General features: G+C 46.2%; 11 protein-coding genes across 11 annotated transcripts; 4 read left to right on the forward strand and 7 right to left on the reverse strand.

The window, feature by feature from the left end:
- Positions 1 to 63: 63 nt before the first annotated feature.
- Positions 64 to 2,199, reverse strand: JR316_0003565 (DCN1-like protein 4; the record flags this gene model as incomplete). Its single annotated transcript, XM_047889336.1, has 11 exons — positions 64 to 141; positions 210 to 266; positions 335 to 379; positions 441 to 594; positions 666 to 857; positions 916 to 1,232; positions 1,284 to 1,332; positions 1,795 to 1,865; positions 1,926 to 1,941; positions 1,999 to 2,138; positions 2,188 to 2,199. The coding sequence occupies 11 exons, from the start codon at positions 2,197 to 2,199 to the stop codon at positions 64 to 66; spliced, it is 1,131 nt and encodes a 376-aa protein (XP_047751710.1).
- Positions 2,200 to 2,328: 129 nt separating this feature from the next.
- Positions 2,329 to 3,078, forward strand: JR316_0003566 (Protein AE7; the record flags this gene model as incomplete). The annotated part of the gene is made up of 4 exons (XM_047889337.1): positions 2,329 to 2,536; positions 2,598 to 2,747; positions 2,813 to 2,908; positions 2,966 to 3,078. 4 exons carry the CDS (start codon positions 2,329 to 2,331, stop codon positions 3,076 to 3,078), a joined length of 567 nt encoding a protein of 188 aa, XP_047751711.1.
- A 565-nt stretch (positions 3,079 to 3,643) lies between these two features.
- On the reverse strand, positions 3,644 to 4,411 carry JR316_0003567 (uncharacterized protein; the record flags this gene model as incomplete). The annotated part of the gene is made up of 4 exons (XM_047889338.1): positions 3,644 to 4,003; positions 4,059 to 4,256; positions 4,311 to 4,334; positions 4,391 to 4,411. 4 exons carry the CDS (start codon positions 4,409 to 4,411, stop codon positions 3,644 to 3,646), a joined length of 603 nt encoding a protein of 200 aa, XP_047751712.1.
- A 770-nt stretch (positions 4,412 to 5,181) lies between these two features.
- JR316_0003568 (Postreplication repair E3 ubiquitin-protein ligase rad18) lies at positions 5,182 to 6,757 on the reverse strand (the record flags this gene model as incomplete). The annotated part of the gene is made up of 7 exons (XM_047889339.1): positions 5,182 to 5,346; positions 5,412 to 5,556; positions 5,618 to 5,764; positions 5,822 to 5,978; positions 6,046 to 6,344; positions 6,408 to 6,529; positions 6,596 to 6,757. 7 exons carry the CDS (start codon positions 6,755 to 6,757, stop codon positions 5,182 to 5,184), a joined length of 1,197 nt encoding a protein of 398 aa, XP_047751713.1.
- Positions 6,758 to 8,144: 1,387 nt separating this feature from the next.
- JR316_0003569 (Endo-1,4-beta-xylanase 6) lies at positions 8,145 to 10,281 on the forward strand (the record flags this gene model as incomplete). Its single annotated transcript, XM_047889340.1, has 17 exons — positions 8,145 to 8,223; positions 8,280 to 8,305; positions 8,359 to 8,365; positions 8,425 to 8,470; positions 8,524 to 8,668; positions 8,720 to 8,756; positions 8,814 to 8,857; positions 8,919 to 8,933; positions 8,994 to 9,009; positions 9,060 to 9,149; positions 9,199 to 9,254; positions 9,481 to 9,494; positions 9,554 to 9,614; positions 9,664 to 9,716; positions 9,772 to 9,898; positions 9,953 to 10,132; positions 10,192 to 10,281. The coding sequence occupies 17 exons, from the start codon at positions 8,145 to 8,147 to the stop codon at positions 10,279 to 10,281; spliced, it is 1,086 nt and encodes a 361-aa protein (XP_047751714.1).
- A 244-nt stretch (positions 10,282 to 10,525) lies between these two features.
- Positions 10,526 to 12,246, reverse strand: JR316_0003570 (Notoamide biosynthesis cluster protein M'; the record flags this gene model as incomplete). The annotated part of the gene is made up of 7 exons (XM_047889341.1): positions 10,526 to 10,747; positions 10,810 to 10,855; positions 10,910 to 11,295; positions 11,352 to 11,398; positions 11,678 to 11,889; positions 11,940 to 11,989; positions 12,049 to 12,246. 7 exons carry the CDS (start codon positions 12,244 to 12,246, stop codon positions 10,526 to 10,528), a joined length of 1,161 nt encoding a protein of 386 aa, XP_047751715.1.
- A 453-nt stretch (positions 12,247 to 12,699) lies between these two features.
- Positions 12,700 to 14,859, reverse strand: JR316_0003571 (uncharacterized protein; the record flags this gene model as incomplete). Its single annotated transcript, XM_047889342.1, has 3 exons — positions 12,700 to 13,668; positions 13,719 to 14,728; positions 14,781 to 14,859. 3 exons carry the CDS (start codon positions 14,857 to 14,859, stop codon positions 12,700 to 12,702), a joined length of 2,058 nt encoding a protein of 685 aa, XP_047751716.1.
- Positions 14,860 to 17,653: 2,794 nt separating this feature from the next.
- Positions 17,654 to 19,227, reverse strand: JR316_0003572 (uncharacterized protein; the record flags this gene model as incomplete). Its single annotated transcript, XM_047889343.1, has 6 exons — positions 17,654 to 17,790; positions 17,841 to 18,285; positions 18,343 to 18,453; positions 18,516 to 18,654; positions 18,711 to 18,797; positions 18,854 to 19,227. The coding sequence occupies 6 exons, from the start codon at positions 19,225 to 19,227 to the stop codon at positions 17,654 to 17,656; spliced, it is 1,293 nt and encodes a 430-aa protein (XP_047751717.1).
- Positions 19,228 to 19,355: 128 nt separating this feature from the next.
- On the forward strand, positions 19,356 to 19,956 carry JR316_0003573 (Nuclear transport factor 2; the record flags this gene model as incomplete). Its single annotated transcript, XM_047889344.1, has 5 exons — positions 19,356 to 19,445; positions 19,504 to 19,575; positions 19,634 to 19,744; positions 19,795 to 19,868; positions 19,923 to 19,956. The coding sequence occupies 5 exons, from the start codon at positions 19,356 to 19,358 to the stop codon at positions 19,954 to 19,956; spliced, it is 381 nt and encodes a 126-aa protein (XP_047751718.1).
- Positions 19,957 to 20,411: 455 nt separating this feature from the next.
- On the reverse strand, positions 20,412 to 22,101 carry JR316_0003574 (Unsaturated glucuronyl hydrolase; the record flags this gene model as incomplete). Its single annotated transcript, XM_047889345.1, has 7 exons — positions 20,412 to 20,566; positions 20,633 to 20,883; positions 20,971 to 21,067; positions 21,128 to 21,259; positions 21,325 to 21,454; positions 21,517 to 21,640; positions 21,695 to 22,101. 7 exons carry the CDS (start codon positions 22,099 to 22,101, stop codon positions 20,412 to 20,414), a joined length of 1,296 nt encoding a protein of 431 aa, XP_047751719.1.
- An 847-nt stretch (positions 22,102 to 22,948) lies between these two features.
- Positions 22,949 to 25,751, forward strand: JR316_0003575 (vacuolar protein sorting-associated protein 1; the record flags this gene model as incomplete). The annotated part of the gene is made up of 11 exons (XM_047889346.1): positions 22,949 to 23,110; positions 23,170 to 23,229; positions 23,285 to 23,324; positions 23,385 to 23,823; positions 23,879 to 24,098; positions 24,154 to 24,486; positions 24,544 to 24,693; positions 24,752 to 24,970; positions 25,024 to 25,288; positions 25,424 to 25,655; positions 25,733 to 25,751. 11 exons carry the CDS (start codon positions 22,949 to 22,951, stop codon positions 25,749 to 25,751), a joined length of 2,139 nt encoding a protein of 712 aa, XP_047751720.1.
- Between the last annotated feature and the right edge of the window lie 1,750 nt (positions 25,752 to 27,501).

Consider the following 27,501-nt stretch of genomic DNA (forward strand, 5'->3'; position numbering starts at 1 on the left):
AGTGAGAAAACAGAGATGGAAAAGAAGGATCTGATGCGTCGTGATAATTATTATGCTAAATGTTCAACTTCTCGTGTTGGATGCTTTTCCGGTCGAAGCTTTCTTCCATATCACAAAATCATCCAAAAGTGTAGGCCACGCCTTAAAATGATGGTCACAAAAATAAGTGGGACGGAATACATTGGTGCCAATTGAATAGATATACTGACCCCGTCTGCTTCGTAATCTTCGAGTGATGGTGATACAGTTTCACAGAATTCTAACATCTTTAAAAGATAAGAAGAGAGTATAATCAATGACGCGTTCGATCCAAGAATCATGAGAAGCAACAAACCATGCTCCAAAGATCTTTGTTGGTAGCTTTGTACGTGCCCTTTTCCTATCATTCATCGTAAAATTGACGTGATGCAAGGAGTGAAAGAACAGAAATAACGACTCACTGTGATAAATTTGATAACATCCTCCATTATCGGGTACTTTGGAGCAAGAAGGACGGTCCAGAAAGCCATGGAAGTCTGAGAATCCAACATAAGCATGTTACACGCAAAGATAGAGGTGAGAAACTTCACCTCCATGTCTATGTTTTTGGATGTTCTATCATACGCCAGGTAGAGGGTCAATGTGATTATTGTCAAGACCATAAAAAGAATGCCGAAAACGCGTACTCTGGTTTGACAAGGGTAAACGAGAAGAGGTACAATTTCTGGAAGGCGGCCTTGACATTCGTAGAGTAGGCGAAATAAGACGCCCGGTCGTAATCTTGATTGTTAGATCCAAGAACAATTGGTGGTTTCCCTTGCATTAAAAGATCATCCAGTTCTGCAATAGCCGTGGAAATCTGTGAGATGGAAGAGGCTCTTTAATGGGAAAGATGTTGAACATTTAATGTACAGTGGAAGGGTGGAGAATACGCACTTGAGGGTACCAGTCCCTTTAATCCACTCATCCTTCGATATTTTGGCCATATCCTTCGCTCCCATTTGCCATGCAAATATGATAGGACGTGGACCGTCTAATGGCATATCAGCATCTGTGCATATTCGCTCGAATCCCTCGGGCCCAATGACATCGGCGTTGTCAGAGTCAGCGTAATCGTCAAACAGTTCGAGAGCGCGCTGCGGAGAGTACACTTCTGCTTTGGTCGGTTTCTTGGGAACTGGTGGGGGCTTAGCAGTCGCTATGGGCGCAGGCTCTATTGACCCTCTTGTATCAATATGCTTAAAGGGTATTTCCTGTTCGTGTGGGCATTAAAACGACACGATCGCGAATCCGACAACTAACACGCTTGCCTTGATTGACGAGGGCTTACCGATTGTAGTGGGCTCATCGACACTGTGGGCGCTTTTTACGTGGTTAGAAGAGCAGCAAAACAAGGATGAAAAGTGCATGAGTGGTTCATCCACACACACAAATTCTGGGAAGTGTGCTTAAAGGCAAGACGTATGCGAGTACGCCGCTATTCGTTAAAACGACACGTGAGTCGTTATGACTTCAGCGGCAACACCAGGCTGTCGAAAGGAAGACAGAACCTTGGCACTGCCCACACTTGCCACGAACAGCATTGACCGACATGCATGTTACGTAATCCATTTCTGTTTTCGGAGGGTACTCCAAAGACGTAATGAAATGGGCGAGATGCAATCCGAAAAAACATGATCGCGGAAAGAAGAGCAATGTGCGCAAATGTGGGGGGGGTGCATATGTGATTTGAGCCGCATAAACCAAGGCTAACGGCGGAATAAAAATAGAAAGCAAACCACAACGGAAAATCTGTTAAAAAACTGTGCCACTTACACTTTGGACTTGCGAGTCGTGGTTTTTCGTGTGCTTGCCGTCGTTTTCGCCCTTTTATTGGGTGTGGTGGTCTAGAAGGGAGGTATGCTCTAAGTTGATTGCGAGCCACATGTCTGAGAATAGTGACCCACTTCTATTTCATGCTCACTGCCACGAGAACTCTGTCAGACAAATAGACTAAATGAAAGTATTAACAGCACTAACGTGGCGCCCGAGTGTGTGGCTTTCCTAGAACTCGAAGGCGCGCTGTCTTTAGCCGTATTTTTAGCAGTGGTGGATTTGCTAGCTGCCCGTGTGGAACGCGTCGAAGAGGCCACAGAGGCCGAGTCATCTGTATGTTTTCGCTGCGAAGATGATGAGACTTGAATTGAAATAGAGCGGCAGAGAGCGGACCTTTGGAGCCATATAGAAAATGCAGTTGAGTGGTAGTGGAGGTGCAGGAGAAAATGAGGCAGCGGGTGAGTGTCGAGGACGCGACTTTGAATTTGCAAGGCCGCGTGACTTGTGACTTGGCACTCTTAATTACGAGTCCGGATGTCCGCGCCGGGACACTTTATTGCTCTCTTCCACTCGTCCCAAATGCCAGGCGAAATTTTCAATCCAAATCCCGTCGTCTTTTCGACTTCAAAGTCGGCAGCCAGGCAGTCGGATCTATTAGCCCATTCGCTCTGGGTAACCGATTCCTCTCAGTCCGAGGATGAAGCGGATGATGTCGAGCCAATTGATCAGGATGAGATCTATGGTAACTAGCCCCTAGACTTCCCTTTTCTCTCCTTTTAATGAATGTCTTTTTGGCCTTATAGATCTGATTCGCTCTATCTACGACCCCGAGCATCCAAATACCTTGGAGGAACTTCGCGTTGTATCAGCGCCCCAAGTAACCGTAGGACCCAATTCCGTCAAGGTTGAGTTTACACCGACGGTACCGCATTGTGGGATGTCTACTCTGATTGGTGCGCCTCAGCATTCTGCCTTTCCCTTGAACCGTGTATAACTATATGCGCTTGGTCACTCACAGGTCTCTGTATTCGGGTTCGCCTTTTGAGAAGCCTGCCCGAACGTTTCAAAGTAGATATTTTCGTGAAACCCGGGTCACATCAAAGCGAAAACGCAGGTATGTGGCACACAAGTATTCTTGTTGCATATCACGGATTCATGGTAAATTCACAAGTCAACAAACAACTTAACGACAAGGAAAGAGTCGCCGCAGCCCTTGAGAATCCGGTTCTCCTCGATACTGTCGAACAATGTCTGTCCAATGTCGGCGCTCGGGGAATCGTTTAATTATGAATGGACATTATATGACTCGGACGGACTTTACTTTACTGTCGCTATGTATCTATAGAATTATATACACAATCAATCAATGTACACTGTCAAATACACATGCAGAGTAACGAGTGCTGGTATCCTTGGTTGATGAGGTATCTTGGAACAAGTCTTCCACCGTTGCGTTTCAGGTTGGAGACCATATCTCAACCTGGGCAACGATCCTAGTTGAGAATTACGCATCTTGATTGCTAGCTGCGAGAAAAGATGCCATAAACGATCGTCATAAGGCGAAATCATGATTTGGTCATGGTCTAGGGGTCCACGATACAGCGGTTTATATAAAGCTACAGGGTGCGTAATGATACGTAAAGCAGGATGAAGACTAGGGCTACAGAACCAGCGAGGGTTATAAGAGTGGTATGAGGAGAACGAATAATGGGAATGCAGTGATGATGAGTGAAAATATGCGGTGAATGCGAGCTGTCGAAGAGACAGTGTCCATAATAAAATGCAAATGGAAGACGAATAAGAAGTATGATATGATCAAGTGTGAAAGGAGAAACGAGGAAAAATCAAATCAGTCCTTGAGAAGGAAGTCCCAGTCGATGGCCGTCTCCGGCGCCTTGCGGGCACAGCTGAACATTCTCTTCAGAGATTCTTTATGGGTATTTTCAGGACTGCAGGTTCGAACATCCCACATTCTAAAGGAAACACGGCCTTGGGTAACGACGTAAACCTCGTCTTCGCTGTAGATCTCCTCATCGTCCTGCTCGTTGATGCGCACGTTTCGAAGAATTCGGTTGACGAAGCCAGCGGAAAAGGTTGGCTTCCCTGATGCCTGGATCCTGCCCTTGAAGTCGGATGGTAGCCAGATAGTGACATCTGATGTCTCTGCAAAGACCTCGAGATAGAATTTGGAACGAAGAAAGTTGCGGCACTGATGAACCCGAAATTAGCATGTGCAGTGCATGCGACAGAAAAACAGAACAGACCACTTTTAGCTTTATGGGGGCGCTGTCATTTGTCACCAGCATCGACATGCGATGCTCTACGGGCTGGTTACGTGCGCGATAGTGGGGCAGAATGAGAGAAAGGTCGAGAGGCGACTTTGCAGACTCTACATGAAAGTCCCAGTCCGAGTCACCGTGGTATTTGACCTTGTGGGTGCCTGTGGTCTGAACGTGATCCAGCTAGATGAAAAGTCAGAAAATGGGGGAAGGGCGAATCGCGCTGCAGAAGCATACCAGCGTCGATTGCTCGAAGGAGAGCTAAAATGACAGAGATCAGCGGCTGGAGGAGAATTAAAAGGAGAAGAGAAACAGACCGTAGAATGTGAGGAGGCCATTAGGGGGAAAATAGAGAAAAAAAATAGAGCTAGGAAGAGATATAGAGGAGGAGGGCCAGGGCAGCAATGGAGCGGGGACGAGTGTGCGATGTGAGTTTTAATAGGACACCTTTGTACCGAATTAAGGACAAGACCAGATCGGCCGCCACGTGGGTTTAACATGGCTTACAACACTTTCTAATTTCGGACACTATCATCCCTGACAACCGCTCTACTAGTAACTACTCCTCGCGAACATGGCTCATCTCCCCATATCCTCCTCAGCACTTTATTTACCCTTCAACGGCCGCTAGAGAACAACGACCTCACTCAGAGGTCCGCCATTCTATCCATGATCGGAAACACCGGTCCCAGACGCCTCTGGAATGCTAACTTGCATCAAAGTCCCGACTCCCTGTTCCTGGAGATCCATACTCTATGCGAAAATCATCCACTTAATTTTCATTTTCCTACTGCACGCGCTCGACGCTCACGTTCTCATCCGTGGCTGTATTACTTGGTGAAACCTTGTGCATTTGACCGAGTCTCCGTTCACAAAAAGTGTGCCTCAAGCGGAAATTGAGAGACCCTTGTTCGAAGCATAGTGCGTGGTGTCCTTGCTGCCCCGATGTGACCGTACGGATGAAGAACCCGGGCTTGCAGTTTAGGGTGTTTTGTATTTCAAATAGTTCCAATCTTGATGAAGGTACTATGTGCAACTCAAACATTCCCATTATGACCGTGATATAATATACAAAAGAGTACGAAATATTTGTACGAGCGCCATAGGTTTATTCATCCTCCGATGTAATCTCAGTGGCATCGCCTGGTGCTGTGGAAGACGAAGTTGGTAGTGGTAGTGGTGATGAGGTATCAATTGTGACCGAGGCATCTTCACCTGCTTTCTTCGGACGGGCGGCCTCGACAAGTTTTGCGAATTCCATCTTTTGTTCTTTCTGAATACATTTCGGGTGAGTTGATCGGTTTGACAGAAGGGCAAGCCATAATGTGTAGTCCGAACCTGGTATGCTTTCACATCGGCAATGACTGTTTTCTTCTTCTTCGCATTCTCTGTCTCCCATCGTTTCAGATCCTTCCGAAGGTCAGCTTTCGTTTTTCGATTTGGCTTTGACTTGTCTAAATTAGAGTTGTACAATACTATCCATCTGCATATCACGGCATTGGTGAGCAGGTTATTTTTTGCGCTGAGAAAGGGTGAACACGTACTGTCGATGGCGTTGTTCCCAATTTGACCTGTTTCCCGTAATTGGTAGCTCTTGCTCGACAAGCATGTCTTTCAGCTGCCTGTCTTTCAGAGTGTTGTATGTAGTAAGCGGAAGGGGGTATTCATCATCACTATTAGATTCCTTCTTCCTGCGTGACACTTGTGGGTATCTCTGAAAAGTCAAGTCAGAGGACCTTGTTACTTACTTGTGTTTTCCTTTCTGTTGTCCATTCTTGCTACCTCCCAAAAGTAGTGACCACGATTTTGCCGCAGAGTCGTTTTTGCATTTATTGTCCATATGGCCATTAAGCTCGCGGTAAACAATTTTCTTTGTGCACAAAGGGCACTCGACGAGGTCTTCGGCTAGAGGGTTCACATAGAATATGATATTTTAAGAAACAAGATATAATGATATAATGAACAGACCCACCCCTCGGAGCAAACTTTAACGCCTGGGGTTTCGAATCTTCTTCGGATTCTGAGCTCGAAATCACATTGACTTCTGCATTACCTTCCCTTTTTGTTCTAGGTTTCTTTACCACTTTCGAAGGTGACTTTGCCTTCAGGGTACGAGTTGGAGAGGAAATATCACGATTCGATGGACCTGGGGTATTTCCTGGTATAGAGCTGGAACTAGAAGGGTTTTCACTTGATCGTTTCCGTTTACGAGACGCTTCTTTCTCTCCAACACGCTCGGTTTCACGTTTTGTCAACCCTAGCACAAACGGCCTGATAATCGACACAGTGTGGTGTCAGGCAGTGAATAAACCAAGTTTCATATTCGTCACGGACCTTGCTTCCTTCCATGCAGATATAACATCTTCTAAAACAGGGTTGGGTCGTATATGAACCTCATTGGCAGACTTTCGACATGTTGGGCATTCCTGCTTGTTAAGCAGGCAGTTCCTGATGCACTGGTAGAGTCCCGCTGATGATGAGTTGCAGTGTCATATTTGGGAAATCAAAAACACAACACTCACTGCCGAGCAGAAACAATGTCCACATGCAATGGTCACCGGTCCATCATATAGTTCCCCACATATATCACACCGGAATGAGCCATCGAGGGTTCGTAGACCTGGAGCAATAGCCTGAGGCGGGAAATCTGTGGGGTCTGGGACGTCTTCAGATAGAAAGTTCATGCTTGAAAGTTAAAAGCAGCTATATTGATGCCTAGATAGATTGTAATGTGTGGTAGTCTGTTAGAAGTCCCAGCAAAATAGCATTCCAGGTCCTTTGGATGTGTGTCGAGCTTGCAACAATCAAACGCCACGGCGCGTGCAATGCCGTGGGTCAGACATCAGAGTCGTGAACGTAACGTCACGAGGTTGTCACATACGCGTTCAGAGCGTGACTCTAGCGTGACCCTGATACACTTCGGCGTAATCAATCGAACAGCACATGCAACTTGCCCTTGCTTTTTGCTTTCACTAACCTTCCGACGCGCTGTATCGAACCTTTCCATATTTTTTGGAAACCGAATATCCTCTCGGATTATCTTCTCATCTTTTCTATTCTGCGGACTAAATGTTTAAGCTTGATACTCGGAGAAGTCTGTTCCCGTGCTCTGATCAAAGTGGACGCAACCTTCAATATACCCCGCTAGTCAGTTTGGGATACATGGCGCGACCCCAAGCTGGCTTGACCTGTCGACACCATCGCTTGGCAAGCCTATACAATTGAAGGCGGTCCGTGACCGGTGCTGGTGGGTACTGAATGTTTCCCCAGGTTACCCCATGCTTCCATTCGTAACCCCCAGATGGTATTTCAGAAGCAGACACTTCACGTAGAAGGACGTTTGGTTTGCTGTGGTGTCACACCCTGTACTTCTGTAGGCGCCCATTCAACTTTGACTAGCTTCTAGGCTATTCATATCTCACAAGAGAATTTGTATTGGACGGCGATAATGTTGCAACCTTAAACATACTAAAGAACGGACATCACAGGATATGATGGAAACGCTTCTTTTCAACGCTTGCAATGGAAGCTGTCCCGAGACAACTTCCGCGAAAGTCCTTTCTTGGCAACTGTGCTTAAAATAACTCGTGGACAAACAATTCGAAGAGAGGTTGTCTGTCTAAGACTACACCTTAAATTCTCATGCACTTCGAAGATGACAGGTATCCTGTCGATATTCCGCTGCTCTGACTCTCGCATGGCAAATTTTAGTCAATTTTGTCAACCACACTCAAGTTTGTGAGTTACTGAGTAAGTGACTGCCTAATGTCCTCTTGGCCAAACTTGGCACGCATCGTCTATTGCCTACCCCGCCTGACTTCTTCTGTGATGAAATATGTGTTGCAAAACACGCGGATTTATACGAGAAAATGCGAAGTTCAACCGTCTCTATGGAAGAGCTTTTCTCCATAGCCCAATCACTTTGTAGCTGGTGTTTACTGTGGCTCCTATGCCTGGATCCCCTGACCATCATCTAACTCGAAATTTCGGATTAATTCCTATCCGTTCTGTAATAAAAAGAGGAATTCCAGCCATGCAAACGACATCGCATTCTGTTTCTTGTCGTTTACCATGTCTAAACTGCTTACCTTTGTGACTGTGGCTATTATTGCTGCCCAACAAGCAGCTGCTGTCCCTGTTTGGGGCCAATGTACGGTTTACTTCTGTGGTCTCTTGAATTTCTGTTAACCATTGACTTCTCTTTAGGTGACGGTATTAACTACGGTGGCAGCGTATGTCTTATTACTCTATTTTCTTCCCCTTGCTCACTTACTTTATCTCACAGAAAGTTTGTGAGTCGACATCTAACATTCGTCAAATTGCAGCTAAACTAAGCACTTCGGACTTCAAGGCGATGCTGGCACAACTTGTGTCTATATCAACGATTGGTATTCCCAGTAAGCATCATACTCTTTTAGATCCCTCGACTTGGCTGAGCATGGATTGATAGATGCCAGCCCGGAGGCTCTAACAATCCCACTACGACCACAAGGGTTGTACCCACCACCACCAGCAGTAGCTCGCAAACTACGCCCACCTCTAACCCGGGAACCGGCCTTCACGGCAAGTTTGTCGCTCGTGGCAAAAAATTCTGGGTCAGTGTGTGCTGGATATCCCTAATTTTGTGTCCTGACTTTCTACGGTAGGGTACTTGCGCGGACTCTGCCTTGTTGAACAATGCGGGTAAGCATTCGAAGCCTACATAGACCGAATCTTGTGGGCTGATGGATAATAATGTAGCCAACGCTGCTGTTATCAGAGCTGAGTTTGGACAGCTTACACCAGTAAGGCCTGTTTATATCCTTATTTCAAGTCAGATACTTACGTTTATTTTTACCACGACAGGAAAACTCTATGAAGGTAAGATTGTCTCGAGGAATACTTTGGATCGGCGTTGTTAAACTGGTTCTTTCTTGCTAGTGGGATTCGATTGAACGTTAGTAACCTCTTTGCATCTCGCGGATTGTCGACTTAAATATATCTTAGCTTCACGTGGATCATTCTCCTTCAGCGGTGCAGATACCCTCGTTAACTGGGCTGTATCCAATGGAAAGCTCATCCGTGGTCACACCCTTGGTAGGTGCACCTGTTTCTGATAAAGCTGTATTCTCAACTACTTCCCTAGTCTGGCATTCGCAGCTGCCAAATTGGGTCGAGCAGATCAATGATAGGAACACCTTGGTTTGTCGAAATTTCAGTAATCTATTTTCTATCGTCTGACCATATTCTTTACATAGACATCAGTCATTCAAAATCATATTTCCAACGTGGCCGGACGTTATGCTGGAAAACTTTATGGTCTGTCCCAACTTTTTCTCTCTCCAGTATGATGCTAACGTCGGGTTATATAGCTGTGAGTATCCTTTTTTTCTGACATCTAGTATCTTAATGATTTTGGGATAACAAGTGGGACGTCGTTAAGTGAGTGTCTTCGTTTTCCCGAATTAATGTGGGTTATTAATCAAGTGCCGATGTTCCAGTGAAATCCTCAATGAAGACGGTTCTCTCCGCTCCAGCGTGTTCTCCAGGGTCCTCGGAGAGGTATATCGTCATATAGCGCAAAAAATTTCAATATCTGATTTTGTATTAGTCCTTCGTTACCATTGCTTTCAATGCTGCGCGTGCCGCGGACAGCACAGCCAAGTAAGCACATTCATTTTTTGAACTTTAACGGACAGCTCAATCTACATTCTGCAAGGCTTTTCATCAACGACTATAATCTTGACTCCAACAACGCCAAAACCCAGGGAATGGTTAGCCTAGTGAGACGCATCAATGCGTCTGGCAGAATCATTGATGGCATTGGCACACAAATGCATCTCAGCGTAAGCACGGCCATAAATGCTCAAAAGTACTGAGCACAAACCTTTCTGATACAGGCCAATGGAGCCGGAGGAGCTCAGGCTGCTCTCACTGCCCTTGCAAGCACCGGACTTCCTGTCGAAATCACTGAGCTCGATATTGCTGGCGCCAGCTCCAACGACTACGTGACCGTTCTCAGGGCCTGCTTGAACACAGCTGCTTGCGAGGCCATCACTTCATGGGGTGTCAGAGATACTGTGAGCGACACTGCTTTTTCTATTAAATAACTTCTACTCATTCTTATTTCTATCACCAGGACTCTTGGCGCGCCAACACCAACCCGCTCCTCTTTGATAGCAACTACAGGCCTAAGGCTGCGTACAATGCGCTCATTGCTGCTCTGTAAATTTTCGGGTGCGCCAATGCCACTGGCGAAAGACCTGATCTTTGCATGTTATGATTATTAAAATGACGTAGTTACAGCTGTGTAGTAAAGTGAACCCTACGATACAAAAAAAATCGTTTCAGAATTGATGCAAGGTTTGAAGAGAATAAGCAGAACTGGATCAGCACATCCAACAGTTGTCGTCGACTGCTGTCGGATATTACATCTGGATACATGGTTGAGATACCCAGCATTTGCACATATGCTAGGAATGGGGCTCCAATGCCTTCTCTTCCTCCGTTTCTTTCTGAATAGCATCAAGATTCAGAGCTTTGGTACGCCAGCGCTTCCAAACGATCCAAACAAGGAAGACCAAAATGGTTAGAGGTATCGTTATGGCTAAAAAAATCCACCACTGCGGTGAAACTACAAGATTACCGGGCCTTGTATCTCCAGGTGCGTCAAAAAATACCATGCTAAACAGAGCCTAATATGCACGGGAAAAATCTTTGTGAGCAACAATTTCATAATGAAAAATGGTATACGCACGGATACGAATGTCCCTGGAAGGAAGAACATAGTAACAGCAGCCATCCTGATATATAGTTAATACATTGAATAAAATTGGTTTAACAAAAAGAAAATGTACGTGATCATAGACGAGCTGTCTTTCTGAGCGGCAGCTGCAATACCAGTCGTCAAACGTGCAATCTTCAAGTTGGTCCGGCTATCTTGCTGATTCTCGAGACTATATTCCAGGTCAATCTTCAGAGAGGCCCGGCCCTCCAAACTTGACACCTCACGCATCGTTGAGTTTGCCTTTGATTTCAAAAGAGCCAGGGAGTCGTGTACAGAATTATCCAGACCATGATTGTGCACACCGTAAAGCTCCCTATGTTGCTTTTGTGCGTTAATGACGTGATCGATTATCTCCAGCAACGCGCCGACAGTATCCTTGATAAAACGGACGTCACGGGCAACACGATGTAGCTCTGAAATGTTTTTGGCCTTCTGTTGTGTAAACACAATCCTTTCCTAAAGATCTATCAGTCATAACAGTAAAGAAGGAACATATAGAAACAAAAGCTTACAATATTGAGGAGACTCTTTCGGGGGTCGATAACCATTGAATTGATTTCTGTTATTAGATGATTGAGAAGGAACGCATCGATTGAGAATGGGCGCAAAAGGATGCGGGGATTCGACCCTTCTATTGCACAGTAGCGTATGAGCTGAAATACTTCTTTGGGACACTGGTGTATAATGTAGTTTGTTGCTCTGTCATTCGAACCTAAACCATACGAAAACCACGTATGTGTGGGTTTCCTGCCCTCTTTTTCTGAGCAATATTGATAGTAACCGTCTAGACACAAACAAGATCAGCGTGATTGATGTGCAAAACGCGTCCAAATCTTACCTATAACATTCGGCTTTCCTGTTGCTGCTCTTCGAGTAAACATGGCATTGCCAATTGTGAGGTAGGTTGCAGACGGAGCCTGATCGCGAAAGAATAGGGCGGGCACTTTGAGGTAGTGATGCATCAACAGGACTGTTTTATCGTTATCAACCCGTTTATTCGTAGGAACTTTGAAGTTGACAGGTGGTGGAACATATATCGAATCAGCGAAGCTGCAAGTCATCAAGAAAATGATATGCCTGAATACCAGAGAAGCTCGTACATTATGCGAAGGATTGGACCATTAGTTTCATCGAGCCTCAGGCAAAGATTCTGCGATGCAATCCTCAACCATGTTGTCACTACATCTTAGAGCCAACAAAGCGACTGACCTGATTTTTGCAATAACGTTCAAAAGCTTCATGGTTCATATCTTCCTGTATACGGGGAGCTTGGTTCTCGTACAGCTCAATGATGCACAAAGAAGTTGTTTTGGGCGTGTAGTCGTATAACCATGGGGTACCCTGCATCTTCACCATCATCTCCACCTCAGGATGGGAGAATACTTCGTGAATGTCCATTGCTGCCATTGGAGCAAGAGAGGAGGGGTATATCCTGGCCGTTAACCATGTTAGCCAAAGGGACTAGCGCCTTTATATTGCAAGTGAGGTTGACGTGGGTTGATGGAAATTAAACCTGTGCCTATGCAGTGCCGTATAGGTACTTACAGGGTTGGGTACAAAGGGTAATCTCGTAATTAATAACAGCTTAGGCTAAAAATAGAAAATGATAACCAAGGCGTCCAAGTCTACGCCAACTCTTCCACTTAAACCCTTACATTTGGCAGATATTGCGCAATTCTTCCTGCTTAGAGAAGTATACAACGAAGTGAACATTTATCATATCTTGAAAAGCTACATAATGAACTCCAAAACAACAACAGTAACAATAGAGAAACAATGAACACAACCGATGGTGACTTGATAAAAGTAATCATAAAGGATATAAAGTAATTTTGTAATAGTGCGCCGCGTGCATTCCGTCTAAATGATCTCTTCCATATCATCGTCGTCGCTGTCATCATCCTCAGGCAAAGGATCAGGGACGTCGTCATCAGTAGTAACATCAGCAACTTGGGGTAGTGCCACCACGGGTGTAGGTGCGTGAATGTGTGCAGAAGGTTCGGAAGGAACGATAGATGAAGATGAATTTTGAAATACTGGTGCGGGTTCAGAGGCAGGTGGAATTTGTTGTGGTAAAGAGGGAGCAATTGGTGCAGGGGCAGTGTGCTGCAATTGAGGCTGAGGCTGAGAAACCTGCCTTGCCAGTGAATCTTCCACTTGAGCAAGCTCGGCCAGTTGAGCAGCCAAAAGCGCAAGTTGCGCTTGTAGCTCGGCGCGAGGATCTTCGGGGGAAGTTCCATTCGTCGGCTGAGGGAGCGATGGTGCTGAAGCAGGGGCAGTAGTTCCAGACTGCGATGCAGCATTGCTGGCCAACATGGCCTGTACATGAGAGAGTAGATGCTCAACTCCATTGTCGGTTATTTCTTCACTTGTCTCAGTAGCAGGTTGGTCGTCCTTAGGTTGGCCGTCCTTTTGTCGTTCCTCGGGTGGTAGTTGATACATGCTTCCGAAGTTGATGGCACTGAGAATATTCTGGGCTGCTTCATAGGCATCAGCGGAGTCTGTTTCTGTAGCTGGTGCTGAAGCCGCTGAGGTTTCTGTAGTAGCCTTATTCGCAGATGGTGAAGTGGGTGCACCGGCAATGGTGCCAGGTGCCGTCGATGTAGAAGCCGCTGGCTGGGCAGGGTAGCCAGGATATCCGTATGGGGGATACCCATAAGGCTGGGACGAATATGGCGGTTGAGGGGCAGGCTGAGTTGAAGGAGTCGCAGCATGGCCGTGGTGATGATGCACGAGAGGTGCATGAGTAAATGGAGGTGCAGGTGTGGATGCAGTAGGGGCGGTTGACGCATTTTGGGTTTGTGGGCGACGAGTAGTCCTGCGAGTTGTCTAAGAAAAGGTTATAAAAAGAAGCGTTTTACAGACAGATAAAGACTAACATTGCCTCCCTCCCATGAAGGATTCAATCTATACTTCCCATTTGGACCTTTATCGAACCGACCACGCCTGTAAGCCTTCTGAAGGGCTTGACTTGCAGACGGTCGAAAATTTGACTGTAACGGATATCTCGAAGCCATCCAAGCAAAAAGATCCTTCGGTGCCCAACCTTCCGGATCCGAGCAACCTGTTAAAGCTTCAACTATCATTTCTTCATAGCTCGGAAGATCGTCCACGCCATTGACAATATCTTGTTGTTGCTGCTGCTGAACAGGATGTGGAATCGGAACCATGCTGTTATAAATCGATGGTTGCGGTGGGTAAGTGGCAGGTGGTTGTGAATGGTAAGCGGTTTGCATGGGGTTTGCGTATGGCGCATATTGATAAGAGTAACCGCCTGGAGGTTGAGCGTAGTAGGGAGCAATGGGATATGTGGCTTGTGGGTGATGTCCATACCCGTATGGTTGATGAGGATATTGAGGGTGAACTGGAGGTACTACAGCAGGTGCAGGATGGGGAGTAGGAGCAGAAGTCGGAGCAGGAGTCGAGGTAGATGTAGAAGCAACTGGTTGAACAACATCAGGAGTAGTATTTGAGGAAGTCGCTGGTGCGGTCTGAGTAGGGGATGCTGCTGGAGATTCGGTTGCAGGAGCGGAAGAGGTTGTGGACGAGGACGGCTCTGATGTTGCCGGAGGCGTCTCCTTGTCTGGCGGCCGTGGTTCTGTGGGCGAAACGACGCCTTGAGCAGCTGGAGTAGGTTCTGATCTTGAGGGTGATTTTAACGAATCCATAACTGCTGGTTCGCCATCTTTGGAAGATTCTTCGACTGATGGCTCAGCAGATACCTGGGGATCCTTTCGCAATTTTGCAATGGCAGCATTGATATCTGGAGGCCACAGAGAACTCTTGATATAAGGGGGGAGATGTATGTCGAAATTGAGGCAGAGATCGATGATTTGGTGGGGTGGTAGGAGAGCGAGATATTGGCGTTTGAGATCATGGTCTTGAGGCCCTGGAAAGTAATAAAGGACCAGAAAACGGACAACGACGGGCAGTAAACATACCTGGTGGATGTAGCTGATAGTAAGAGTGGTAATGAGAATGGGGAATAGGAGCAGAGTAGGGAACGCTCGCCACCTGCATCCTTCCGGCGAGCTGCACAGTTTTTCAGAACAAGGTTCGTATTGGCCTGTTTCCAAAAACAAATGTCAGTCACGATCGTATCAATTTCACTTGGTCACTCTTTTTTGCCTACACCACCACCAACATCAACAACAACAACACCAGCAAGTCCCAAGAATTAGAAAACGGAAGAATAGCGTTTTGCTGTCATCGTTGAAGGGATGCCCAAGCTTTGGAAGACCTAAGAATCTCGTTTCGCCTATCATCGTTGAAGGAATGCCAGTAGCCTGGTCACTGGTACACTCGACTCTAATCTCCACAGAAGGCAACAGAACAACATGGTCTGGCACAAGAAACTACGAGACTTCTTGTTTCGTGGCTGATGGATAAATCCTTGTCGATGGATAAATTGTGGTTGATGGATAAAAGCCCGACTGATGACTACAAATCCAAGTCGTTGGTTTTCGTCTGACCGTTATTCTGGCAATCTTATCTTGTGTGGAGAGAGATCTACGGACTTGTTTTTGCGTACTCAAACCCAGCACATCGAACTACCGAACAGCGACGACACACACAACGACCTAGACGCTCTTTCTCCCTTGTTAGCTATACGTTAAATCAGTATACAATCCATCCGAGTACACAAATGCCCAGCGCAACCCCTTGAGTATTGGGTGTTATATTAAATCAATGGCTTCTCAAGATACAACTTACACTATCAACCGAGTACTCGATGAAAGATTCAGTCCTTAAATTGTCGCCCTTCCCAAATGGTGCCTACACATCAAATTCAAATCATCGGTTAGTACACCCGCCTGTCACGCGCGAAAGCTGGGTTCGACTCCCAGGCGGAGAGGCTTTCCTTTTTTCTGCATTTGACTAAATAATACTCCTTGTATGTTGACGATGGGCCTGTTTTTCCATTATAAGGGGGTTTACCCAATTTGCTTTAAAATTGAGAGGCGAATACAAATCACACTTCAAGCTGATCTATCTGCAGGGACGACGGTTCATGGGTTTCGGTGTTATCCGAACACACTTAGGCGCCGGCCAGCAACACTTCCGATCGTTCTGTTTTCAACGTCAATCTAGGTAATTATCGAGACCAACAATTTTGTGTATCCTGGGCTGTCACTATTAGGTATAGATGGCAAAAGTATCTATTGACATCAGAGGCTGACCCCTGTGCACTGTATCGCAGGCTTGCGGAGCTTCAAACAACTTCGTCAAATAATAAAAGCTTTTACATATACAGAACGACGTTGATCTGCTCCAGATGCACCGTGTGGGGATTTCAGTGGCATTTCCGTCGAGATAGGATCGACGGGATGATTTACCAGGTAGGGACAGTATCCTCTGCTCTAGAGCCATGCCAACTATGCTTTGATAGTCACTAGAAGACATAGCATGCATATATAGTAGCCAACAGCTTTTCAGTTTGCTATTATGGACATCTCTTGAATCTCTCTGCCTGTGAATTTTGGCTTATATGACCCATGACCACTATAAACACTTGCTTTCTGGAACATCTGAGCTTAAGTGAAGGTTCCAGAGTCTTGGTGTCATTGAGACTTCGGCACGCACAGACACTGCAAGAGCAGTCCGGACCGAATGCAGTCATGAAAATGTATATAATAGCTCTATCAATGTAGGTTTGAACGAATCCAAGAGCCAAGTTTCCCCAACTATTGTTTTCTACTTGTAGTTCCGTCACTCAATTATGCATTCGGTGGGACTCGCATATTGCACTTCATAAAATATCCATCACTCACGTTTCGGCAGATATCTTCCACCCCTGTGAACTATGGTTGTGGATCTACTGACTGTAAATGCACCTCTACGTACGTTGTAGCATTCTTACCAAGTGACTTCAGTGGATGACTGATTATTACATTTTTTTAGATGTGGGTGCCAACAGGGTGCTTGCGGTTGCAAATGAACAACGAACACCATTCTTTGCTATGCACGAATAACGAACAGCTATCAACCCAATGGCTCATGTATAATCATACACGAAATATGTTCAAGACGGACCATCCTTTGACTTTATGTACGGAGAGCCTACCTTCCTCATACACGATTTCCTCGAATTATAACCCAAACAAACATGAGTGGTTTAAAACATATAATACAAAGAGCGGCCAACGCCCACCCACATGTTCTCACATACACCTAATAAATGATACAAAAATATACAGCTCCCAACGCCCATCCTTCCGCACCGTCGCGTCGTTCAGTCTCATGCAAAAAAAGTCCAAAAATATGATGCTCCGTAATCGTTTTGCCCGTGAGTTCTATGAATAAAGATTGATGGTCTCCATAGTCGACCTGAGAAAATAAGTTTCACCGTGGGATCGAATAAATCCAATGGATATTATAAAGTTATTGTGAAGAGTTATTTGAAGATTGCAATTCTCCTGTACCGTTTCGCCATATTATAGAAGGTCGAAAATGGTGTCGGCCGTCCGAGAGTTGCAGCGTGAGCGCTGGAAATGGGTAACGTCATGTGCCCGTGAATCACAGATGGACAAGAAGACAACCGTCTCAGTTAAGTACGAATCGTCCGGTCCAATTTGGGCATCGTCATGTAAGTCGACCAAAGGTGTCAAAAAATGTCGAGATACAAGGTCTCCCCAGAGAATTGCTGTGGAAAACAAGAGTTTTGCCGTCCATCGAAAATGGGAATATAAATATTCCAAATGATCCACTGAAAAGAAAGGGAGGAAAAAAACAACGATATCCCGCACGACACTCGCGCGGACCGTTGATAAATCCTCGCGGGAACCGCGCGGATTTCACCTCGAAAGCACATCCCTCACATGCCTTCGAAGTCGTAAAGAACCTGGCCAACGCCCCCAGAGCCGTTGCTGATATTTCGAAGCAGAGGATCTAAAGATGCCAGTTCATCTTTGATCCCTGCGCGGGCGAGTTCGTCAAGTTCCTTAAGTAAGGCTGTGGTTATTTTCTAATGATGACACTCTTTAGTAAGACAAGAGATCAACAGAATCCATACAGAATACTCGCCTTTAGTTTGCTGTCAATTTTGACAACTAGATCACCCAAGCCGCTTGACCATCCTACCACGGGCTGACCGGCGATGGAACTACCGCCCATAGGTCCAGAACTGGGATTTGCTATTCCCCATAAGCTTCCACTCAGTTCAGATTCTGGCTGAATACCATTCGGTGGATATGGCAGTTGATGGAGATTTGGATTTGACTGGTGATTTGGGTTGTTAAATCCTCCCTGAGGATTCGAAGGGGGAATCTCCGAGGGAAAAAGATACGAAACGCCAGGGTGTGGTGCAAGAAGTCCCAGAGGGCCCATCATCTGTTGCTGAGGGATTGGAAAAGGTGAGGGACCAAGAACTTTGGAGATTTTGTTGTAGACTTCAGAGAGAACATCAAGTAAAGAAAGTAAAGTCTGATGATAATCTAAAGGGAAAGGCTGTTGCAGGTATCATAAATGGTAGCACGTGTGGGTAAAACGCGTGTAATTGCTTACGATTGAAGGAGATAGTAAACTGGACGCGTCTGTGGAACCATCAACGTAGGAACCAGCAAATTCAGGGATTCCTTGGGTGCCCCTTTTTAAGCCCTTGCCTTTGAATATTCGCTGATGCAATGGTGGTTATTTTGTGTGATGGGATACGGGATACGCGAGAGATGGAGACGCACCATCCGGGATTTATCGCCTTCTTCCTTGCTCTGATCATATTCCGTAATGATGATATTTAGGCCACGAAGCAGGTCGAGTGGTTGGTTTATATCCAAAAGAGTTGATAGCGAGAGCCCGAGAATGGCAAAACGAGTTGTACTGGGAGAAAAATTGATGAAAGGAGAAGGACAATCGCGCAAATGATGAATACACACCGTTTTCTGATAGCTGGATTGCTGTTGTGAAAGGCCTTGTCCAGTTCTGCACGCGAGATCTGGATGGTATGGAACCAATGGCTGCGTCTGGGGGGGAAAGACATCAAGAACAAGAGGAAAGGGCGGAGCTGGGCGAAACACACCCTTCATGGATGCTCCTGAGATATGTCAAGGTGGTTATCCTCTTCTGGACGAGTTCTCTGAGGAGGTCGATGGAGGTGCCCTGGCCTAGGGGTGGGCTCTGAGCACCTGCGAGGGTAGAAGCGACAGTGTCTGAGTGAAGCGACTGGGCATCCCAGTCCCTAGGCAATGGGGTAGATGCGGTGGGTGTAGCAGCTGAGGCAAAGGAGAGGCTTGTCGAGTTTATGGGGGACGCGGAAGAGAGATTGAGAGGCGGGGGCACTGGGGCGGACGAGGACGATGACTGAGCCGGAGTCTTGAAGGACGAAAGAAGGTTTTGTGCAGAGGATTTGCGGCGCATAGTAGGACGCTGGAGATCTGTGGAAAAGGAGGACATTATGTCGGTGTAGTACGGTATATGGTAAGTGCAAGAAACACACCGTCCCACTTGGCGACACTCTCTAGCGTCACGTGGCTTTCTTCAATATCATCAGCTCAACTCGCTCATCTCAACTGACAACAACCATGGAAGACATCAACGCCATCGCAAAGCAGTTTGTCGACTTTTACTACGCCACCTTTTCTTCAGGTCGTTCAAATCTCAGTGCTCTCTATGTCAGTTTCTTTTTCTACCACAATCGCACAATCGCAGCTGATCTCTTCATCGTCCCAGCGTCCCAACTCCATGCTCACCTTCGAGGGAACCCCCATTAAAGGTGTCGACGCTGTCATTGAGAAGCTTGTCGTGCGTCCTGTCTTTTCTATCTCGTGCATCACCACCGATCTAATTTATTCCGTTCCAGTCCCTTCCTTTCCAGAAGGTCCAGCACAAGATTACCACCCTCGACGCACAACCATCGTCTGCTACTATGGACGTCGCCAGTCTTATCGTCAGCGTCACTGGTCTTTTGGTCGTAAGATAACGCGTCCGATCCAAGCTCTATCTCGCTCATTTTTTGTACAGGTCGACGATTCCGAAAACCCATTGAACTTTAGTCAGGTTTTCCAACTCTACCCAGAGGGTCGTACCTACTACGTGTAAGCATCGACATCGCTCTTTAACAATTGTCTATCTAATAATCGATCATGCAGACTCAACGATATTTTCCGTCTCAACTACGGTTAGAGACTTTTAGACACTCAAATTTGTACTCCTTGGATTCTTACAATAACCATTAATCTCTTTCTCACGCAATAATTTTCCTGTATCTATCGATCGCGCAAAACTGTTCAGTTCCGGAGTGATGCAGTTTATATCTCAAAGTGTCGTCGCAGCTGTCCAAAAATTCCGCGTTCGTCTCTTTCCGGGCACTTCTATGACAGACGTTTAGATTGCAATCTGCTTTCGTTCCGATTGGTCAGGCCTTGACGATCGCAATGCTTGCTACAAATACCCATTGAGTACGACCAATCTACCTAGGACGGAGGGCTTTGGAGCGATTGCGATTTGGAACCTTCTGGGACAGACACGTCCAAAGATGTCTCCACTCGTTTGCCCTACAAACTTAGGGGTAAATGCCAAAAAGTGTCACACATAGAACCTTCGCGTAACGTTAATTAGTCGGGACTGTGTTATTATTATTAAAAGAGGGATAATCTCCGAGCTCCAGACGACTGGACCGGAGAGGAAGCCCTATCAGAAGTACTGGCAGTACTATTGGAATCCACATTGTCCCTGCAAGAGGTCAATCCCATCGAGACAAGATCATTGCCTGCTTTTATAAAATAGTAGTCACCTGTAAAAAGAAGAGATCAAAAAATGAGCTGTAGAAAATAGCAGAAGAAAGATGAAAGAGACAAACCATAAACAATGCCAGTTAAAGAGTTGTTCGCGGGTATGTTGACCGTTCCGTTGGAAAGCAGACTCTGCCATGATGGGCGCCAAGCTAAGGTAGTGATATTGTTCAAAATGCTAAAGGCCCCATCAATCCATTGCTGTTTCAAAGAATCAGTGGTTTCTTGTTGAGCGAGTAGTAGTAGGCCGGTAGCAGCGATAGTAGCGGCTGATGAGTCTGCTGGACGCGGGGGAGGGGTGAGAGGCGCGTTGAAATCCCTGATCGTTTTTTGAACTCATCAGTCAAACGTAGACAAATGATGTAACAACATTGACGGAGCGTTGTGGAAAAAGAAAAATGCTGACCAGGGTACAATGCCATCCGAAGGAATATTATTCAAAAAATAGGTTGCTAGTCGTCGTGATGTATCGAGATAGTTCGTGTCGTTCGTAAATTTATACACTGATTGTGGATTCGTTTCAGCAAGTTGCAACAAAAGTTTGAAATGTTGACACAACTCACTATTGGCGAACCCGTAGATCCCCCATGCCTGCCCTCGCGACCACGTGCTACTGTCAGAAAATCCTTGAGCAGTTCTCTTCTTGATGACGAGACCCGTCGTAGAATTGTATTCGACCACATGCCATGTGGAACCTGACCACGAACTAAGTTTAGACAACTTTCTGCCAGGACAACCTTAATCCAAACCATGCACATACCATCATCCCGAATATGGTTTGCCATCGTGGTATCTGCATGGGTGGTGGCAATTTTTCGGAGTGTGGAATTCCCAGTCAGGTCAGCGGAGTGGAAGAGAACTTCAAGGTTCATCATGTTGTCAATGATGACCTGTACAGCTATGTCATGAGTCCGAGTCAAAAGAATCGTCCCACAAACGATATCCCACGCACCTGAAAGTCTGTGGGATCCGCTGTGTCCCAACTTCGAGTGCAACCAACAACTGGATTGAAACGCGCCGCAAGCATACTCGCAAAGTTGTTGACAGCATTAATTGCGGTCTGATTTGTCGGATTCCTAGAAGACAAATGTTAATGCTAGGCTTAAAGATGAAATCCTGGAATTACTCACACCACCAATTCCTCGATAAAAGGGTAACTAATGAAGCCTACGTCATGACCAATGCCATTATTTGCGTTAAGCGATAGCAATCCATTGCTTGCAGACCGTGCAAGGTTTAACCAATCTGCATTGTTCAATCCATTAGCTGGTGTTGCCCCACACAGCTGCTTTCGGGTGTTCAGCGCATAACCAGTCACTGGGAAAAAACCAGACGTCCATGTATTCGGAGAGAAATATAACCATTTTCCAGGGCCAGTGTCGGTGTATTGGGGGTATTGAACGGGCTTTGGTAGAGCCTTAAATGTTGCCAAAACTTTCGTTGGGATGTCTGATGAGAAGAGTTCCGAAGGCAAAATCGCCTGTGATAGTGGGGAAACTGACAGGAAACCGAATATTATTGAAAATTTGGGCAACATAATGAACAAGCGTGGCCAGTAAGTCAGCGATTAGGAGGCATATACTATGAGGCGAACCAATCTGCCTTTATAGTAAAACTGGAGGCTCTCAGCCCAGAATAGCGACGGGCCGGCCTGCACTGTGCTGCCTGCGAACACGGGGCACTGGGAGCAGTGGCAATGACATGAATGGCCAAGTTCTGAAATTCTTCGCAAGGAAACTTTGTATGTTGCGTAGGAGAAGAAGAGGAAGCTATATCATGTGATAGATCGGCGTCGTTATCTGTGCAATTGAAAATGTCAGACTGCTTCAAGCCTTCAACTGTCCGGGTAGAAAACGAGAAGGAGTGCTAGTCTGGGAAGTTAAATTTAACCCGAAGGAAGAGTGTAATGCCGAGTCAAGGTATGCTGCTGTTATACTGCTATGCTCCCAGATGTGCTCGCCAGTAATCGTTGAAGTAAAAAGAGCTAAGAGCCCACGCCAGACGCTAAGGCATCACCACCCAATTTCCATAAGCAATGTGCCATCAACTTTTCATTGTATGGTTACTGTCCCTGGCTCCTATCTTTAATGTGACTTTAGCGAGGGACCTGATCTTAGAAATGCTAGTCGTAGTCGAGATGCGCAGACGTCGTATTCCAACAGAGACATCGCAGCGAAGAGCACAGTGGTACGCAGGTCAGTAGGAGTAATGGATCAAGTCAACGCCGTCGTCCGTGACAAAGTTTGCAATCATAATCGATGTTTGGCACAGGCTTCCGTAATACACAATGCACTGCAGCTGCGCCGCAAGCCTCATTTCCTCTCTTTTATCGCAATTACTTGCTCATCCCTTTCTTCATCCTTTTACGACCTCACATCTAGAAAATGTCCTCCTCTGTAGCAGGACTTGGTACCGAGATTGTTGGAGTTATCAATAAGCTCCAAGATGTATTCACCTCTATTGGCACGCAAGCACAGGGGAACATAGATTTACCCCAAATATGTGTTCTTGGTAGTCAGAGTAGCGGGAAGAGTAGTGTTCTGGAGGTATGCGATCGACTTTCAAGAACGTGGTATTCACTATTTATCGCAATTCTCTTTCTTAGAACATAGTCGGTCGCGATTTCCTGCCTCGTGGTACAGGCATTGTTACTCGACGCCCCTTGGTATGCCACTTGCTAGTAGCCTGTCAGAAAGAGTTTCAACTGACTTGCCTTCTAGGTTTTACAACTTATCAATAGAAGTGCCGGAAGTAATGCCAGTACGTGTTGCAACATCAATTCGTGCCACATCGTTGACCCTAATCTGACCTTCCTTTAAGCGAATGGAATCGACCGAACAAACGACGCCAAAGCTAACGCGGATGAATGGGGTGAATTTCTTCATCTTCCCGGCGAGAAATTTTATGACTTCCACAAAATTCGCGACGAGATCATCCGGGATACAGAAGCAAAGACGGGCAAGAATGCAGGCATCTCCCCCCAGCCCATAAATCTGCGTATCTACTCTCCCAATGTTCTCACCCTCACCCTTGTCGATCTTCCTGGGTTGACAAAGGTACCAGTTGGTGACCAGCCTCGCGACATTGAGAAGCAGATTCGTGAGATGTTGATGAAATATATCTCTAAACCTGCTTGTATTATTCTTGCCGTTACCGCTGCCAATACAGATCTGGCCAATTCGGATGGTCTGAAGATGGCTCGTGAGGTGGATCCCGAAGGAACGAGGACAATTGGTGTTCTGACAAAAGTTGATTTGATGTACGTCATTTTTACTATCTGCGCTACAGCTCCCCTCATATTGGCAAAATGATAGGGACAAAGGAACAGATGTAGTTGATATTCTTGCCGGACGAATTATCCCTCTCCGATTGGGCTACGTTCCAGTCGTCAACAGAGGTCAACGCGACATCGAACAGAACAAAGCCATCAGTGCCGCCCTCGAAAATGAGAGAGAGTTCTTCGAGAACCACCCATCGTATAAAGGCAAAGCCCAATTCTGCGGTACACCATTCTTAGCAAGGAAGCTCAACATGGTGAGCTTTTGGTTTTGTTTTAAACCTTCAGGATTGATTAAATATGTGTGAATAGATCCTCATGCACCATATTCGAGCTACCCTCCCTGACATCAAAGCACGCATCCAGCAAAATCTTCAGAAGTATAACGCGGAATTGATGTCTCTAGGAGGCCCTATGGGTGATGGAAACTCAGGAAACATTGTGCTTTCAGTGATAACTGAATTTACATCCGAGTTCCGTACAACGATTGACGGTAATAGCAACGAATTATCGTCAAATGAGCTATCAGGAGGAGCCAGAATCAGTTTTGTCTTCCACGAGTTGTTTAACAATGGCATTAAGAGCATCGATCCATTCGACCAGGTCAAGGATGGTGATATCAGGACCATTCTTTACAACTCTTCTGTGGGTTTTGTCACTTGATTTGTTATGTTAAGTATTGATATTTATTTTCAACATCAGGGTTCAACGCCAGCATTGTTTGTTGGAACTCAAGCTTTCGAGGTCATTGTCAAGCAGCAGATCAAACGTTTAGAAGAGCCTAGTTTGAAGTGCTGTCAGTTGGTTTACGACGAGCTTATTCGAATTCTCGGCCAGCTTCTTACGAAAGTGGTATGAGAGGTTCACTTTTGCTCGCTGTGCTAACGCAGCTGATACACATTCTTTACAGCAAGCATTCCGGAGGTATCCTGCCCTGAGGGAGCGTTTCAACGCTGTTGTTGTCAATTTCTTCAAGACGGCGATGAATCCTACGAATAAACTGGTGCAAGATATGGTTGCGTACGTGATTACATCCTTACCTGTGAACCCGGCTCATGAACACTCTTTAGCATGCAAGCTTGCTACGTTAACACAACGCATCCCGATTTCATTGGCGGCCACAAGGCACGTAACCTACTCTCTTCTGTTGAGGTTGTGTTTTTTTAATTAATGGTTCTGCAGGCCACTGCCTTAGTCAATGACCGTATCAACGCGAGCAAACCTCCACCGGCTGCTGCTGACCCCAAGAACCCAAGGGCGAGTGTCAACAACAACAAGGATCTCGATGTTGATATCAAGAAGGAGGAGACTGGCTTCTTCGGTTCATTCTTCGCTCCCAAAGCTGGTCCGAAGAAGAAGGGCGTCGCCGCTATGGATGCACCTCCTCCCACCATCCGGCCACAGAGTGCGTTGAATGAACGCGAGACCATGGAAACTGAGGTCATCAGTGCGTAAAATTTCTTATGTATCTATGCTGTGAAGTCTGATGATGGTTACCGTATTTTTTTTTATCTCTTCGTTGACCATCTATGAATACACGATCGTCTTCGAATTCTGCCGGTCGTGTTTCCGTTCGATACAGAACTATTGATCCACTCATATTTCAATATCGTGAAACGGGAGATGATTGATATGGTGCCAAAAGCAATATCCCTAACGCTTGTTAACCACTCCAAGGAGAATTTGCAGCGAGAGCTTCTACAAGAGCTCTACAAACCTGATGTGCTGGATGAGCTCCTGAAGGAGAGTGACTATGTCGTCAGCCGGAGAAAGGAGCTGCTACAAATGGTGGCTGCGCTCAACAAGGCAGAGGAGTACGTCATCTTTTATTCGTAGCCATCGTCATACCATGTATTTGAAAACTGACCCGTGTCTGTTTTTCTTTTCTTAGGATCGTGGCGGGTGTTTAAATGTGATCTATAGACATTGTATAGATCGCGGCAGTTTTTACACTAATAGTAGTTGTTCCTTTCCCTTGGGACTCTTTCCTTCCTTTTTCTAATTTCGCGATATCCGTAATACCTATTCCAGCCATCCATGATTCACTGTCGATCTCTCATACCATGCTCTTTTCTTGTCGCACGTCTTTCTTTTCCGCAATCTGTCATATTTTTTCTTTTCACGCAAATGGTCTATCGAATGCCATCCAAGTACCATAAATACCCTCTATATACTTTGGATTGTTGAGTAATAGTCATTCTATCTCTTTCTCTGCAATCGAATTCATCATCAAACGATGGTTGATCGGGTAGGAGTCTATCAAACTAAAACGTCATGATTTGGATGCTGCGTTCTTTGGTAAAACGGTACGTTGGCCGAGGGGAGCTAAAATTAGGTTGTGAACAAAGAAACAATCACCTTTGTGATCCGTGTTGGATAGGGATAGAACAATAAATTCACAAACTGCTTTGATATTTTAGAAGACTGATAGATGGATAGAGATAACGGGGGTGAAAGATGTAGCACTACACACATCTCTAAAACAAAGGCTGTCCGTACTATTCATGAAAAGAACGACAACTTACGACTTTGTGCGGCATCGGTCATTGTCGGCCAAGGAGAGCGATATGTGACAGTTTGTTGATGTGCGTTCAATGAAAATGAATCTTTCGGACCATGGATGGGGTAAAGACGCCCGAGCTAGTCGACTGCAGGATTGTCCCCTTGTCGTCTCGTAAAGACGATCGATGAGCCGCCCTAAAATTTTCAAGGTACCCTGAAAATTTCAGCCTTGACACGTACGGGTGGCTGTGCAAGCGCCTGCGGAACACGTACTCCCGCGACAAGTTATACATAGCGCAGTTCAAAGAAATGCGATGCTCGCGGATATCTGTCAGATGGGAAGCTATAGCACCAGGCGCCCACATCGTAAGTTATCAATATCCAGCGTTTGTTGTAATCTATGTTGTAATCTAATCGATTGATTGATATTGTTCATCTTGGCTTGGGAAAATGAACCCATATTGGGAATGAATGAAAGCGATAGGGTGCGAGAATGGAAGCGCAGGGGTTGTCGGCTGTCTGCGGCGATAGGAATGGGATGGATGGGGTTAGATTACTGCCAGAAAGTAGACACAGAAACAGATACGCAGGCATAGAAAGACTTGAACTGAGTGAGAATATGCATCCAGTTGAAAGGGAAGGGAGGCAGGAATGGTGCAAAGTCACATGATTGTCCACTGTAATGTCATTGTCAGCCCCCTGGTTTGAATAGCCGGAGGGAACCACCAAGGCAGACAGCGCTGGAGGACTGTGCATGTTATACAGGCCATTGAGGGATGAGTGTGCCCGGGAGGTGAGTGTAAAAGGGGGCGGATGTGGATTCAGATTCGGTTCACAGACAAGTTGCCAGGCTGATTGCGGTTGCCAGGGTGGGTTGCCAGTACGCCTTGCAGCCAGAGCTCCCCTGGGGCGGTGGGGGCGCGGGGGCGGAGATTATGAGCATGAGAGGACGTGCGGGGCGGCGGCGGCGATGGAGGAGACGATGGGCAACGAGGGAGGGCAGTGGCGAGGGCCATGCAATGGAGACAAAGCAAGAGGCGTTACGTAAGACAGGGAGAAACGGGCTGTCGGAGTTTGAATATTGAGACGTATATAAGGCGGGGGTTGTGAGTTGGATCCATCCTTCCTTTCCCCCCACTTGTACTTTCCCACGCTCGT

Source organism: Psilocybe cubensis, chromosome 3 (genome assembly GCF_017499595.1).
Source record: "Psilocybe cubensis strain MGC-MH-2018 chromosome 3, whole genome shotgun sequence".
Taxonomy (NCBI): domain Eukaryota; kingdom Fungi; phylum Basidiomycota; class Agaricomycetes; order Agaricales; family Agrocybaceae; genus Psilocybe; species Psilocybe cubensis.